The 16,027-nt window shown below is 34.4% G+C and overlaps 1 protein-coding gene across 6 annotated transcripts in view; it reads left to right on the top strand.

Annotated features, from left to right (window-relative positions):
- Positions 1–15,797, top strand: part of LOC113056785 (phosphofurin acidic cluster sorting protein 2-like) — a 31,135-nt gene extending 15,338 nt beyond the window's left edge. For 2 of the 6 annotated variants that reach the window (XM_026223642.1, XM_026223640.1), the window contains exons 9-25: positions 1,213–1,364; positions 1,475–1,565; positions 2,575–2,646; positions 3,248–3,375; positions 3,579–3,711; positions 3,813–3,917; positions 4,826–4,932; positions 5,044–5,198; positions 5,306–5,416; positions 8,695–8,806; positions 9,271–9,303; positions 12,015–12,057; positions 12,149–12,191; positions 12,773–12,896; positions 12,986–13,212; positions 13,320–13,433; positions 14,599–15,797. In XM_026223642.1, the coding sequence (XP_026079427.1) occupies positions 1,213–1,364; positions 1,475–1,565; positions 2,575–2,646; positions 3,248–3,375; positions 3,579–3,711; positions 3,813–3,917; positions 4,826–4,932; positions 5,044–5,198; positions 5,306–5,416; positions 8,695–8,806; positions 9,271–9,303; positions 12,015–12,057; positions 12,149–12,191; positions 12,773–12,896; positions 12,986–13,212; positions 13,320–13,433; positions 14,599–14,717 (1,869 nt within the window). In that variant the 3' untranslated portion in view covers positions 14,718–15,797. The remainder of the gene's footprint in view (positions 1–1,212; positions 1,365–1,474; positions 1,566–2,574; positions 2,647–3,247; positions 3,376–3,578; positions 3,712–3,812; positions 3,918–4,825; positions 4,933–5,043; positions 5,199–5,305; positions 5,417–8,694; positions 8,807–9,270; positions 9,304–12,014; positions 12,058–12,148; positions 12,192–12,772; positions 12,897–12,985; positions 13,213–13,319; positions 13,434–14,598) is intronic. The other 4 variants (XM_026223641.1, XM_026223645.1, XM_026223644.1 and 1 more) reach the window with 4 other exon arrangements.
- The last annotated feature ends 230 nt before the right edge of the window (positions 15,798–16,027 follow it).

Raw genomic sequence — 16,027 nt, 5'->3', positions numbered from 1 at the left:
AAAGAAAATGCTGCCCTCAGCAAAATAAACACATGCCACTTTGGGTTCAGAGGTCAGTCCTCTTCTGAAGGACAGGAAGTGTGTGGTGATGTGCAGATTCAGCAGTGACGTCCAGCGGGACAGAAACATGATCTCATCAGCATTATGTCTCAGGTTACGTTCTGACAGTATGCGGATTCTTATTATGAAACCAGGCCGAAGTTTTTCACAAATATTATAAGGAAAGGTATTTAGCAGTCAGAACTGTCAGTAGGGTTACGTGGAATTGAGTACTAGCTTACAACTTACTAAATATTGCCCAGTGTATATACTGTGTACTGCCTACTATTTCCAAAAAAGTAGTAGAAGAATCAATCCTTATCCTTATCATCCTTATGTTTCATGTTTAATTTAGCAAGTGAAGTCCCTGTATAATATGGAAAAGGATTTTAGTCCACTTTGTGTGAGACAGGGTTGTTATTGTGAACTATCCAATATGTTTTCTTTTAATCAAAACAAAGCTGAAATAAAATAAAATATAAATATTGAATGAAAAACTTTGTAATATTGCCTTGACAGCCACCTGAAATGAAATGTTTGAATACTGAAAAGACTTAAAAGTTAAACTGGAAGAAAAAAAAAATAGAAATGTTTTAAAATATTTTTTACTAATAAAAATGAAAAAAACAACAGAAGTACTACAAAATGTACAATTTAAAAGAAAACAAAAAAATAAAAGCTAAATGTGATTCCAATAATACATTTCTAAATATTGTAGCAGTAAATAACACTGGTGTAAAAATGTTATTTGGTAGTCCAGTCAAAAATAAATGAAGAAAGGTAAATTTGAATTCATTTGAGTTTATTTATACTTTAATCATATTTAATAAACAATGGTAATTCAAAGTACTTTACATAAAGATGATTTAATTTTATAACATCTATATTAGTAGCAGAAATGACATTAGTGCATTTAACTCAATCAACAGCAGCTTGTTAAAATCTGTTACGAAGCCGGATTCACCCTGAACATTGATGGCTACAAACAAAGTCCTTGATTGATTTCCTCTCTCATTAATAATATCCGGGAACATCACATGCCGCTTTGGGATCGATTGTGAGTCTCTGTTTTATCAGATAATGCTTGACTCTCTGTCTCACCATCCCTCACTCTTCTGCCCGGCACATTCATGCAGTTCAAACGAGGCCTAAATAATGTCGAAATGTTTGTAGGTGTTGGACTCGGAGCAGGACCCAGCCGAGCCGCCTCCAGAAGTAGAAGAAGATCTGGATCTGGAGAGTTTAGAGTTTGAGAATCCGAGTGACAGTGGACCAGATCTGGATGATGATGAAAGTGTTCTCAGCACCCCAAAACCCACACTCAAGTATGTTGAGAAGAGAGTTTGTTCATTAGTGTTTATTGAGTACTATATCTGTTGAGATGCATGTTATTTTATTAACCCTCACCTTTTTTTTGTGTCTGTTTGTGGTTTAGGCCATATTTTGAAGGAATTTCTCTATCCAGCTCTCAGACAGAAATTGGCAGCATTCACAGCGTTAGGAGTAACAGAGAGCCACCCAGTCCAGTAAGAACTCATTCATGTGTTTAGAAGATATTTAAATGCACACATACACTTAAAGTGCCCCTATTATGGGGAAATGAAGGGTTCATATTTTGGTGTTAGGAGTCCCTAACAACAGGTTGACATGCATTCAAGGTGAAAAAACACTTTCATTGTCTTATAATATGCATTTATTTTCACCTTACTTGCTCAACGACTCCCAAACGATTCGCTCAATGACTCATTTCCCAAACCCCTCCTTTGCGTTACAATAATCTACGGTGATTGAACGGCTTGGGATTCATTTTAAAACTGACTCATTTCAGTGATTCAGAGTCGACTCTTTCTTTTGAAAGACACAAACTTTATACACGGTGCACTTTCAGATTTAAAACTTTGCAGAATGTTTTCATTCACTTAGAGCTCTGTTAAACACGGCATGAAAGGTCATTTTCAAAAATCCAAAATAGGGGCACTTTAAATTGACTTGAAATAAAGCAAATTATACTAACCTAATACTAACCCTTTCCAAATATATATGTGCCATTCAAAAGTTTGGAGTCAGTAATTTTTTATTCAGCAAGAATACATGAAATTGATACTTGTGATATGATATATATATATATATATATATATATATATATATATATATATATATATATATATATATATATATATATATATATATATATATATATATATATATATATATATATATATATATATGTTTCTGAAGACATCTTTAATGTTCAAAAAAGCAGCATTAATATTAATATATAATATTATATATTAATATTAATATATATATATATATATATTAATATTAATGCTGCTTTTTTGAACATTAAAGATGTCTTCAGAAACATAAAAAAAAAAGTTTATTGACCCAATGTTGGAATGGTAATATATATAGAGATTTATTTTTAAGCAGTTTTCCCCATGAGGAGGATCTGTAAGCTAGGTTAGAAACATAAACACTTCAGTTTAATCACTCCTGAGCTAACTCTCTACCTTTCTCTCTTTCTCTGTTCAGATGGATCCTGATAAAATAAGGGCTTTAGGTGGAAAGTTTCAGATGGATAATGAATCTGATAATGTTTCCATGGTACGTCGTTCACTACTATAAGATATTCACTGAACATCAGATCAAGACTTGCATGTTTGTTTTGAGAAAGCTGAATCACAGCTAATGATTCGCCCACTGAATCAACATGTGGTGTGGTGGCAGCAGTGCAGGACAATGTCGTTTTGTTCAAGTTTCAAACTCCGATTAGGAAAATTACCAAAATAAATTATTGTAATATTATAAAAAAATATTATATTTCTTCCAATATACTTTATTTGGCCTTTTAAAATGTGCCATTTTTATTTCTTGTTTCTTTTGTGACCCTTCCTTATCTCACAACTTAAGATATTGATGGTGTTAGACAAATTTCTGTTTATCAGTTTAAGCTGTTTATATGTGTGTGTGTGTGTGTGTGTGTGTGTGTGTGTGTGTGTGTGTGTGTGTGTGTGTGTGTGGAAACATTATATACACACACATATATAGATAGATAGATAGATAGATAGATAGATAGATATAGATATAGATTATAAAAACATAAATACTGTATTATTCTGGTTATTTTAACCAGCCTTAAGGCATTCTTCTGTTGTAAAATGTGTAAGGTGTTTTTAAAGTTTTATTACGTGTCTTTGGGCTTTAGGGTCATTCTGAGGTTGTGAGCCCTACCACTGAACTGGAGATGATGGACAACATGGACACTTTTATGGAGAGATTGCCTCCTACTGGCCGGATGACCAAAACAGAGTCTCTTATCATTTCATCCAACCGGTGAGGATACATAAACCCTTTATTACTGCTGTTAGATGAAGAGAGTATAATATACCTTACCAGTTTAAGATGACTGTCAAGGTGCCTTACATTTTTTTTTAAACAAAGCTCCCTCTGGTGTGTGTGTTTTTGTCCACCCTGTTTAGTGTTTTAGTTTTTAAAACCCCTCTGCAATGTGAACACCTTTCTCTCTTCATCTGAAGGGTTGAGCCAAAGTTGGCAGGTCGACGGGGACGGAGCACATCACTTAAAGAGAGACACACCAGTCGACCGCCCAACGAGAGAGCCAACAGTCTGGACAACGAGCGCTCGTTTGACACACGCTGCCACCTACAGGTCAGATAGATCCTCTCTGCACACTACAAATATACTCCAGGTACTAAACGGAAGCAGCCGTTTCTGTTTGCCAACCGTCTGTTTGGTTTGTGTCCGGTTAGATTCCACGCAAAACGGTTTACGACCAGCTGAACCACATCCTGGTGTCAGACAGCCATCTTCCCGACAGTATCATCCTCATTAACACCTCGGACTGGCAGGGCCAGGTATGACTGACAGCTGTCAACACAACAGGGCTGTTTCTGTGATGACACATGTTTCCATTTATCAGCTGTAGATTTTAGCTGGTGATATAAAGCTTACATATTACTATCATTTTCTATAGATTTTTGTTTTTAAATGTAAAGTTATTATAAGTAAAAAAAATTATTTAATTACAATTAAATTATAAGTATTAGTTATTTTTGCTGCAAATTCTACAAAAACACAAATGATATTTTTGTGTTTTATAGTGACCAAAACTGAAAAATGTAAAAATAATTAGTATAAAAAATACAGTAAAATTTATATATTTTAAAATATATTTTCAAATGTAATGTATCTGATGGCAAAGCTGAATTTTCAGCACCATTACTCCAGTCTTCAGTTTCACACGATCCTTCAGAAATCATTTTAATATGCTGAGTTACTGCTCAGGAAATATTTCTTATTATTATCAGTGCTTAAAACAGTTGGGAAGGTCCTTATTTAGTTGAAATGGAATTAACAATGTAAAACTCTACTTTCACTTTTGATAAATTTCATACTACCGTATTTTCCGGACTAAAAGTCACACTTTTTTTCATAGTTTGACTGGTCCTGCGACTTATAGTCAGGTTATTTATCAAAATTAATTTGACATGAACCAAGAGAAATGAACTAAGAGACATGAACCAAGAGAAAACATTACCGTCTCCAGCCGCGAGAGGGCGCTACACTGAAGACATAGAGCGCCCTCTCGTGGCTGGAGACGGTAATGTTTTCTCTTGGTGCTAGGTTCTAAATAAATGCGACTTATAGTCCAGTGCGACTTATAGTCCGAAAAATACGGTAAATGAAATACTTAAATGAAAATGATAAATCATTAATATGATTCATAAGCATTTGGAATAAGTCCTGAAACGTTTTTTCTCAGTATATATCTGAGGTGTTACAGAATCACGGTCTTCCTGTTGTGTGTACGTGCACCACGGCTGACATACAGGCTGCGTTCAACACCATCATCTCTCGCATACAGAGATTGTGAGTCAGACACAGTCACACATTATCTCTTCATACTTCTTTCATGGGTTTTAGTTATTCCAGGATAGTGACACACTATTCACTTATTTCTCCTTTTCTCTTTCTCTCTAGTTGTAACAGTAACTCAGTCACACCGTCTCCGGTGCGGATCGGAGTAGCAGGAGCTCAGCATTACCTGTCTGTTGTTTTGCGTTTGTTTGTGGAACACCTGACACACAAAACCCCCGACTGGCTCGGATATCTGCGATTCCTTATCATCCCCCTTGGTAAGTGCAGGAGTCATGGAAAATAATGAGCAGTCACTGGGCAGTAAAACATTACCAGAAGAGCTTAAAAAACGTGTGTGTGTGTGTTTGTGTGTGTGTGTGTGTAGGGGTTCATCCAGTGGCTAAATATCTGGCCAGTATAGACTACAGATATAACAGCCTGTTCCAGGACTCAGCATGGAGAGATCTCTTCAACAAACCAGAAGCACCAACATCAGGTAACCTTCTCTGATATACCCATCTGCATAGGTAAACAAATAAAATGTGTACTTTTTCATATAATATTTAATTTTATATTAATATTATAATGATATAAAATTACAAATGTTTAAATAATAAACAAAATTAAATATTTGAATTATACATTTATAAATTGTGGAATATATTTTGTTCTTTTTTGTAAAATAATTTAAATTATATATAGATAAAATATATGCTATATATTTTTGTTACATAAAAGAGCAATATATTTTATATTTGTATTTTTATTAATTAATGAGTTTTAAACATTACAGTTGTGTGTGTGTGTGTGTGTGTGTGTGTATATATATATATATATATATATATATATATATATATATATATATATATATATATATATATATATATATATATTTTATATCAAATATCATATTTATTAAAATTGTATTTTTTTCTATATAGTGTAATATATAGGGTTTTTCTTAATAATGTTATTTTTAAATATATTAAAAGTGTATATAATTGTAAATGTTGCTATAAAATGTTATAAATGTGTATGTAAGTGCTTTCTAGGGCTGTAGTACTCGAGTCCGGTCTTGGACTCGAGTCCGGACTCGAGACATTTTTCTGTCGTCTCGGACTTGTCTCGGACTCGTTGAATTTGCACTCGGACTTGTCTCGGACTTGGCCATTGGACTCGCCAAGTCTTCTAGTTGGTCTCGACCAAGTCCAGCAAAAAAATAAAATAAAAAAATTCTCCTTCAAAACAAAACCACATTTGCATGATGTCGCGACTGAAAACGTGTGGAAAACGCTAGGCGCGCCGCTCTCCTTATTTCCAAAGCACTCTGTAATCTGCGCTCGCGCTCCAGTGGCGTCTGCTGTTGCTGGGCAACCATGACCCGCTCTCCATGATGACGCAGAAGTTTCAGCAAAGAATAAATGGAATTCCAGCACTAAAAATCACTTGCAGTAGCTCTGCTAATAGATTCATTTAAAAAATGGCTATCCTTGTACAACTATGATCATCTGTTTCTCCATCTTGCCTCAGCTTTCAGTATTGTTCCGGGAAAGGATGTGCATGACCAGCGGTGCACTTACTGCGACCTGAAAAGTTTAGATGTTTCTAATTTAATTTTCTACCTGTTAGATTGTGTTTTACCTAGATAGCCTTTTTTTATCAATAAACGCGTATTAATGTATAGCCTTATGCAACAATTACATATGTAAATTTTAAAAACTTTATATATGACATTACATATTTACATTTTCATGTAACAGCCAGTATTTGTATCTGTAACAATCACAATTTTTTTCCTATCTGCATTCGGATACAACATCGTACAGTTACTTGATAAGACTGTTATGACATTTTATATATTTTTTCGTAGTTATCACTGAACAAGTATGTCGTGTTAAACTGAAATAATTATTAATTTCTAAAATAATATTTATCATGCAATCAGAGAGATGTCATGACAAACGTTTAGTGATCATTTGAACACGACTGAATCCATTCAATGCGCACATTCTCATTACGCAGAACACTTTGAGCGAGTCTTAATGTTAATGAACTTCACTAAACAGATGTGTGTGTTCCGCGCAAACCAGCAAAAGGTAAATATGCAAACATGTAGGACAAGTACACAATGTATCCGTATCGAAGCTGATTATTAGCCTACTCTTGAGAGAGAACTGATTTGTTTTTTGAGAGACTGAGACGCGCAGCGCGGCTGTTTGATTGGTGAGCGCGCTATGCTTATTCCATTCATTCGTATCATGGTAGCCTAAGCTTTCAATATTTGCCTTTTAAATATATACAAATAATATAACGTGTAGCTATGATGTATTATTATAGGTAAAATTACTCTTGCAACGCTCTGATTTCTGAGAGATGCACAGAGAGGCGACAACAATGCGGTGTTTGATTTGCTCTCTTTTCACTCATAAAGTATACATTCATTCACTTCTGGCGCTGATCCCCTGGCTCACCTGTTATCTAGCAAATACCAGACTGTGTCAGCTTCAGACGAGTATTCAGGCAGAATTATTCCTTGAGCGTTATTCGTTTTTTAAGCCATTATCCGTGCCATTCCGAATAAGGTATTCGGCTTCAGGCACAACCCTAATTATTACATTACATATTTTATTCTTACATGCAACATAGATAAGGTCATATAGTAACAGCTCCACGCAATATTGTAATTCTAAAATTCACGTTGTATGCAAACACTTTGTATGCATTATGGTTAATGCATGCTGGAGTAGTCGATTGTTTCCGACAGAGCTCGACTAGTCTATGCAAGCACTAGCACAGTATGACAAAAATGTCGCTGTATTTATGTGCGCATGTCCAGTAGAGCCAGACGTATCCATTCTAGCCTTGCTGCGCGCATTTGTCATATCCCGAGCTTTGCGCGTGTCTGTGCACTGTGCCAATTAGGCATAGTCATATACATTTTTGACCACAGATATAATGTCAACAAAAAATAAAGTACATAAAAATTATTTGACCTTACAGTTCCAAACTTTGTTTGTTTATCCAAGTTTAGCTCCCAGGGTCGGACTGGGGGTAAAACCACTCATTAGCAAGGCCCCAAAGGAAGAGAGGGCCCTTGAAAAGTATGAATCTGAAATATATATTTTTTACCTGGATATTTTCATTGGTGGGGGCCTTGGGCGCCCATCAGGACTGCCTATAAATAGGGCCCAGGATCTTGTTTAACGCCCCTGTTAGCTTTAACCCTAATTATACACACTTGAACCTAATCAAGCTCTTACTAGACACACTAATCTTCCAGGTGTTTTAAGGCCAGTTGGAGCTAAACTTTTCAGGACATTGGCCATCCAGGATGTAGTTTGGAGACCCCTGTCCTACAGAGTTGTTACTTTGCACATGCTTTTGATCATTACAAATAATAATGTAAAATGATTTTCTTAGAATAGGAGATATGCTTTCTCTCGCATCACAAACATTATCAGTAGTTAAGTATGTGGTCTTGAAGAGGACCCTTTTTTCTTTCATTTGGACTTGGTCTTGGACTTGGACTCGAAACTTTTGGACTTGGACTTGACTTGGACTCGAACCTCTTTGGACTCGGTCTCGACTAGTCCTGGACTTGGACTTGACTTGGACTCGACAAAGCCGGACTTGACTACAGCTCTAGTGCTTTGAGTGTCTAGAAAAAAAGCACTATATAAATGTAATGAATTATTATTATTAAATGCACACACACATTTTTATAAATGTATAAAAATCCACATGTTCTCTTTCTTCTCTCTCAACCTTCTCCAGCAGTTCAGGACAGTCCAGATGTGGTGTCCCGGGTAACACAGTACATGTTGGGAGCAAACGGAGCTCATCAGCTGCCCATAGCCGAGGCCATGCTTACCTATAAGCAGAAAAGGTGATACACCACGCACAGAGCAGCCCAGATCCATATTTTTATAAAATAATTAAACCTTTCAGAGGAGGCAACATAAATGGTTTGTACAGAACACACTGAATATGAAATATCAGAGTGATTTTTAACATGTCACCATTCTATAATAAAACATTTTCAAAGATTATGACTAGCCACAATTGTATTTGGCTAAATACAATTAAAAGAATATCAATAATCTCTTGATAAAAAAGTGCTTTGAATATGTGTTATTAGAGGCTGGGTTCATTTCCAGATGCTTTGAAGATGCAGGTATCTGGTTTCCATTCTGTTCATTTTTCCAGATATTTGCATCTTTTTCATGAGCATCCTCCTCCTTAAACTCATGTTTGGACAGAAAGCATGTGAATGTCACGGTTTATCATCTATGTCTGTAAATAACATACTTTATTTCTCTTTATTTTTTCTTTTCCTTGCCCTCTCTGAAGGAAAAAGAGCTTTCATTTTGATTTTGCTGTAAGGTATTGTGGTCCTCCTGCCTGTGCTGATACTGTAGACAATCAGATACATCTCCGCTTCCTTTATCCCGCTTGCTCTTCTTCTGTAGTATTGAGGGGAATTATAGCTGAGCAGAGAGATTCTGTTGAACTCTAGAGATTCCATCCACACTTTATGATTTGTGGTTTATTCAGAGTGTAAACTGTTCAGTGGGATTATGTGCTGGGGCTTCTTTTTCTGTAGCTGCCATATTAAGCATTGCAGTTTCTCCCTTTTATTTCTTCTCCACCTTCTGATGATTTTGGAATCAGCCATTGAATTGTGTAATAAAGGCTGTGGTGTGGAAAGAATCTGAGGGTTTTATTGGATCTCTTGCTGCTCTGAGTGGAATATTACCTCCATCATCCTCCGCACACCTCCGATGTCCTTCAGCAGAGCACACAATGTTCCAGAGCCTTTTCAGTTTGAGCTTCTTATAACATTCAAAACCTAAATGTCCTCCAAGGACCTAGAAAAAAAGTACTTCATAATACTTAAATAAAACCCGTTTTCGAGGACATCAGAATTCAGTAAAAAAAAAAAAAAGGGCGATTATGTTAACTATACACCGTTTTTAAGTTTCAGGATATTTTTTTCTGTGACAAATCCTTCTTTATTATTTGATTACTAGACTAAAGAACTGAAATAATTGTTAATGAAATACATGCATTTCTCAGTTATATTTTGAAATGTATTACAGGTTGATTTAATATAATCTGTTATATTTATATGGGGAAACTAATTAAATTGAAATACATTTTCATTTTTTTTATGTTGACATTGTTTTTGGGAAATTTATTAAGAAATATGTTTACAGTGCTGTTCAAAAGTTTGGGATCAGTTTCTTGTGCTCATCAAGGCAGCATTTATTTGATAAAAATACAGAAAGGAAATGTAAATTTCTTAAATATTATTAAACTTTTAAATAGGTTTTTCATTTTAATGTAATTTATTTCTCTGATGCAAAGCTGAATTTTCAGCATCATTAGTCCAGTCTTCGGTGTCACATGATTTTTCAAAAATCATTCTAATTTGAATGTTTTTTTCAGGATTCTTTGATCCCCCCCCCCCAAAAAAAAAAAACCTTTATTCAAAGTAGATTTTTTTTTGTGTTTTACAATATACACTACTATTAAAAAGTTTGGGGTCAGTGCATTTTTTTTCTTTCTTTTTTTTAAAGAAATTAATACTTTTAAAGTGTTAAATGGGTAAAAAGTGATATTAAAGACTTTGTATAGTTAGAAAAGATTTGTATTTTGAATAAATGCTTTTGTTTTTTACTTTTTATTCATCAAAAAATAAAGTATCATAGGTTCCAAAAAATATCAAACAGCACAACAGTTTCACCACTGATAATAAATCAGCACATTAGAATGATTTCTAAAGGATCATGTGACACTGGAGAAATGATGCTGAAAATTCAGCGGTGCGTCACATAAGTAAATAATATTTAGATTAAAATAGGAAACCAGTTTTAAAAATTGCAATAATATTTCACAATATTAATGTTTTATTTCTGTATTTTTGATCAAATAAATACAGCCTTGATGAGCATAAGAGGCCCCAATTAAAAAATATAAAAAATCTTAGTGATCTCAAACATTTGAATGGCAGTGTATATGCTTTTGTAATGTTGGTATGTAATGAGAATTACTGGATCCCGGAGGATATTTTCAGTTTGAATAGAAAATGCAGATGATTTCAAATGATTGCACTTTCATGAAAAGGCAGAAAGGATTTCTGAGGTGAAAAGAGTTTATGATGCAGGTAAAATGATTTCCTAAGTTTCTGTCTTAGCTTCATGTTCATTTTTCTCTCATTAGAGTAAAAAGCCTAAACTACACAACACTCACAGTCTTGATTCTCCATGCAGGCGCTTGAAGTATTGCTGTTGATATTGGCTGAATTCTCAGTTATTGGTTTCATCAGTGTCTCTATATTCTCTGGTTTGCAGAGCAATAGACCTTCTGTTACGCCTTTCACTGAGAGCAACTTCTATTTCGGCTCAAATGCACTCTGTGAACTCCCTCTATTTGGCCTTGTGCTGTGTGTTGGCACAGATTATTTGTTCTTTCTGTTCTTTTATAATTTGCTTCTGGTTTGGGGTTTTGCTCTTCTAGTGATCAGAGATGGTTTAACAACATGAGATTTCAGTCTGAATGTAAATCTGTTTGTTGTACTGCAAAATCAGTATTATACAGTGTATATATATTTAAAATAATACTTTCGTTTAAAAACTAATTTCATGCTGAACAGAGTGGCCATTTCGTGATTGTATTTTTGTATATAATGTACAAGTAGCATAACCATATTAACATTATTTTTATTGCTAGATTTATAATCTCTGCATTAGACCATCTCTGTTTCAACTAGCTTGACTCGCTTTACAGCATTTCTTTGTAGCATTTCTCCGACACGCTTTAGTGGATGACACAAAATAGTTAGCTGTATTTTACTGAAAGTTGGGAAGAATTTGAAGTAAGTTAAAGGATGCTCAGTTGGAGGCCAAAGAGTGAATGAACCAGACAAAATTGTATAAAATCTGTCTAAATTGAAGCCTTTTCTTCTCCGAGATAGAAACGTTATTTAGTAACTTAAGAGGGGTTTTAGTAGATATAGTGTGCAGTTTAATGGGGTTAATTTACCAGTCAGTAAACCATGTGTTTAAAGTCCTCTTTCTTTTCCCCTCTCACAGTCCTGATGAAGACTCATGTCAGAAATTCATTCCTTTTATTGGGGTATGTGTCCATTTACATTGATGTTTTTTATAGTTTGAAATGTTTTTATTGTATGTGGCTCAAAGTGTGTTTGTGTTCAACCTGTCTGCAGGTGGTGAAAGTGGGGATCGTTGAACAAACATCTGCCACATCTGGTTAGTTATACAGTCAATATACAATAAACTAAATATGACTGTCAGCTCATATGAACATGTTAACCCGTATAAAATAGGACAAAATAAACGTATAAACCAGAGTTGCTTCAGTTATGTTACCAAGAATATAAAAGAAAACATATTTCTAGGTTTAGTTTATTAAATTGAGTAAAGATTTCACAGAAAATAACACATGTACTGTACCACAGTTATATTAAAGGCATTTTATTTACAAACAATCAGACTTCAAAAGGAATGTAGTAGATGGTAATAGTTATTCTAATAATATTTTAGAGGCATTAAAAATGTGCATCAAATATGATACAGTAGACTTTATAGGGTTAAAAAATAGTACTATAGTAACTATGCTATACTATATATAATATACTGTACTACTATAATACAATAGTAATAGTATTATAATAATGAACCATAAAAATGCATGAAAAGAATTCTGATAGCCCTTATGTGAAATATAACCAGTTGTGAATCCTAAAATATTTGTTATATTATTATTATTTATAAATGTTATATTTAAGGTGGTTTATTAATGTTTTGTGCATGTGACTGTGTGTTTGTAGGCGATTCAGATGACGCTGCTCCTGTGGGATCGTCTCTTCTCTCGTCTACTCCTCCTGCACAGATCTCACCATTACTGAAAGAAGCATCTCCAACACCTCCATCTTCTCCTTCTGTGCAGTCCAGGTACAAACAGACTAACAAGCACATCCCTAGCTGTCTGATATCTCTGTAGTCTTCTCTTTTGTTTTCTCACCTTGTCTTTGTGGCTGCAGTTCTCCTGGAGGAGGTCAGGGGGAGCTGATGGGGCTTCAGGTTGATTACTGGATTGCTTCTTCAGAGAGGAAGAAAGAAGTGGAGAAGAGAGACTCCTCTTCCAAAAACACACTTAAGTGCACCTTCCGCTCGCTGCAGGTTAGCCGCCTCCCACTGGGTGGAGCAGAGATGACACATCAGCCAACCATGTCCATGAATGTTGTCACCAAAGAGAAGAATAAGAAGGGTAAGACACAGAAACGCAATACTTACAGTAACTCAATCAGGGACAGTCAGTTTATAAAATGTACTGTGTTGTTGAATAAGCATCAAACACTCTGTCTCTGTGTTCAGTGATGTTTCTGCCTAAAAAGACCAAGGATAAGGAGGCGGAGTCTAAGAGTCAGGTGATAGAGGGCATAAGTCGTCTCATCTGCACAGCCAAACACCAGCAGACTATGCTGAAAGGTGATCAGCCAATCAGAATTCTTCAAAGTAATCGCTACAATTTACAAGTTTGACAGTCAATTTACAGTCAGTAAACCTCACTTGGGGGGTCATATCATCATCATTGGTTTGTTGTGCTATGAAAACCGCTTTAAACTGTAGCTTTAAAAAAACAACTCAAAACTTCCTGCAAGCTGTAAAAGTGGAACATTTCAGTGTAAACTCTTTTCTGAACCAGTGTATTTTCAGCCTTTCAATTTCAGCATACAGTTAAAAAATATTTATAATGCAAACCACCAGCTCATAAACCTTGACTAACAATATATACATGAACTTCAGGGATAAAAAAAATAAAAATAAATATATATATATATATATATATATATATATATATATATATATATATATATATATATATATATATATATATATATATATATATATATATATATATTTACATTGTAGTTACATTAAACATTTTATTTATTAAAGTGTTTTTTAAAAAGTTTTTTAAAATTATTTAGTTATAATAAATTATATACCATTCATTGTTTTATTTATTTTTTTTTTTTTTTGGAAGAAATTAATACTTTTATTCAGCATTAGTAAAGACTTTTAAAAAAGTGTTCCTGTGGCTCAAGTGGGAGAGCATTGCGTTAGCAGCAAAAGGTTGTGGGTTCGATTCCCAGGGGGCACATGTTAGGTAAAAACTGTTAGCCTAAATGCACTTGTGAGTCGCTTTGGATAAAAGCTTCTGCTAAATGCATAAATTTAATCGTGGCAAAAGATTTTCATTTCAAACAAGTTAATCAAAGTTGTTTAAAAAAAAAAGAACACACTATATATATATATATATATATTAAGCTAATAATCAGGATATTAGATTGATTTCTTAAGAATCATGTGACATTGAAGACTGGAGTAAAATACATAAATATTGTAATAATATTTCACAATAAGACTTGTCTGCTGTATTTTCTGAATGTCTCTTATGATTACCAAAACTGCAGTTATTTTATCAAAATTCTTAGAAAAAAAAAAACCTCCAATTTTTGAACAGTGCTATATATTATATATACATCTCTTTATAATTTAGGTATCGATAATGTAAAATTTATATTTGTTAAGTTCAGGAAAACATGGTTAAAGACTAAAGACATGGATGTTTTTTGCTTTCTCCTTACAGTGTTGATAGATGGAGTAGAATGGAACGATGTGAAGTTTTTCCAGCTCGCGGCTCAGTGGTCATCTCACGTCAAACACTTCCCGCTTGCCATCTTCGGAGCCTCCAAAGGGCCGTACTGAACTACAGCCTCACATCTTCACTCCTCTACGCTACGGCTGCCTTCACACTCAGTGCTGCCTGATGGTTTTATTTTAAATATCTGCTTTCTCACGGTTTGTGATTGTGTTTTTTTATTTTGTTGACATTTGATTGTTCTTTTATGAAAGACTTGATGCAGTCTTGGCAACAGGGCATATTTTTTTGACTACGTATGTTAAAACCCTCCAGTGTTTATAGTGAACTGACTAATGAACTGAATCTTTAAAACTGATCTAACTCTGTAACTAGTGAGTTTCGGGTGGTTTTGTGTCCTTCTGCAAAGCTGTATCCACACACTTCAGCAGCCAGCACACTTGTGGGAGAACAAACCAGCAAAAAGGAAGAAAAAACTGTGCTTTTGATATATTGAAAGGTCAAAATCTGGATTGGATTTTGCTTTGGATGGATTTTCCAGATGGCTTGGCTTTATCCTGAAGACAGCTAAAGCGTTTCCTCCATCTCTCTCACTCTCGAAGGTTAATTGTGTGTTTGTGTTGCAGTCTCCACCTCGTCATATGTGGTTTACTTCGTAGGTTTGTGTGTGTGTGTGTGTGTGTGTGTGTGTGTAAGAGAATGTATTCACTGACGGTACTGAACGCTAAAGCACTTTTAAAACATTACTAGATTGTGTTTTTGTTATATAATGCTTCCTGTGGTGCACAGCGCTGTTCACTCCAGCTAAAAACTGCAGCAAAGCTTTGTGGGAACTTTGGAGACAGAAACTGGGCTGAGTGTCCGTGTCTACATTAGACGGACCAGTGTCAAACCTGTGTGCTGCACTCTTTCAAATCTTTTTTTTAATGTAAATGTTTCCTAGAATGAAATGTGTTCTGTTTTGTTTGTTGGCTTGTTTGAGGTTGTTTTCTTGTAAGCTGTCAAGTTTCCCCCAGATGCTGTAATGGATTAAGAATAATGTGCCTAAAACATGGAGAATTTTTAGAGCAGCGATGTCCAGGTCATACTTAACCCCAAAATCAAAAGAAAAGAAGTTCATATTTTGTTATAAGGGAAATGCAGCATATTTTTACGACATGTTATGTAATTTTTAAATAACAAAAACGTTTTTACATATTTTTGTTTTTGCATTGTGATGACATTTTAATGAAAATTAAAAATATTAACACAGTATGGTAGTATTTGTTGTACTACCTTTGTTTAAAAAAAAAAAAAAAAAAATATATATATATATATATATGTATATGTATATGTATATGTATATGTATATATATGTATATGTATATGTATATATGTATATGTATATGTATATATGTATATGTATATGTATATGTAT

Source organism: Carassius auratus, chromosome 38, assembly GCF_003368295.1.
Source record: "Carassius auratus strain Wakin chromosome 38, ASM336829v1, whole genome shotgun sequence".
NCBI classification, from domain to species: Eukaryota; Metazoa; Chordata; class Actinopteri; order Cypriniformes; family Cyprinidae; genus Carassius; species Carassius auratus.
The sequence above is the reverse complement of the archived record's forward strand: the minus strand, read 5'-3'. Positions and strand labels throughout refer to the sequence as shown.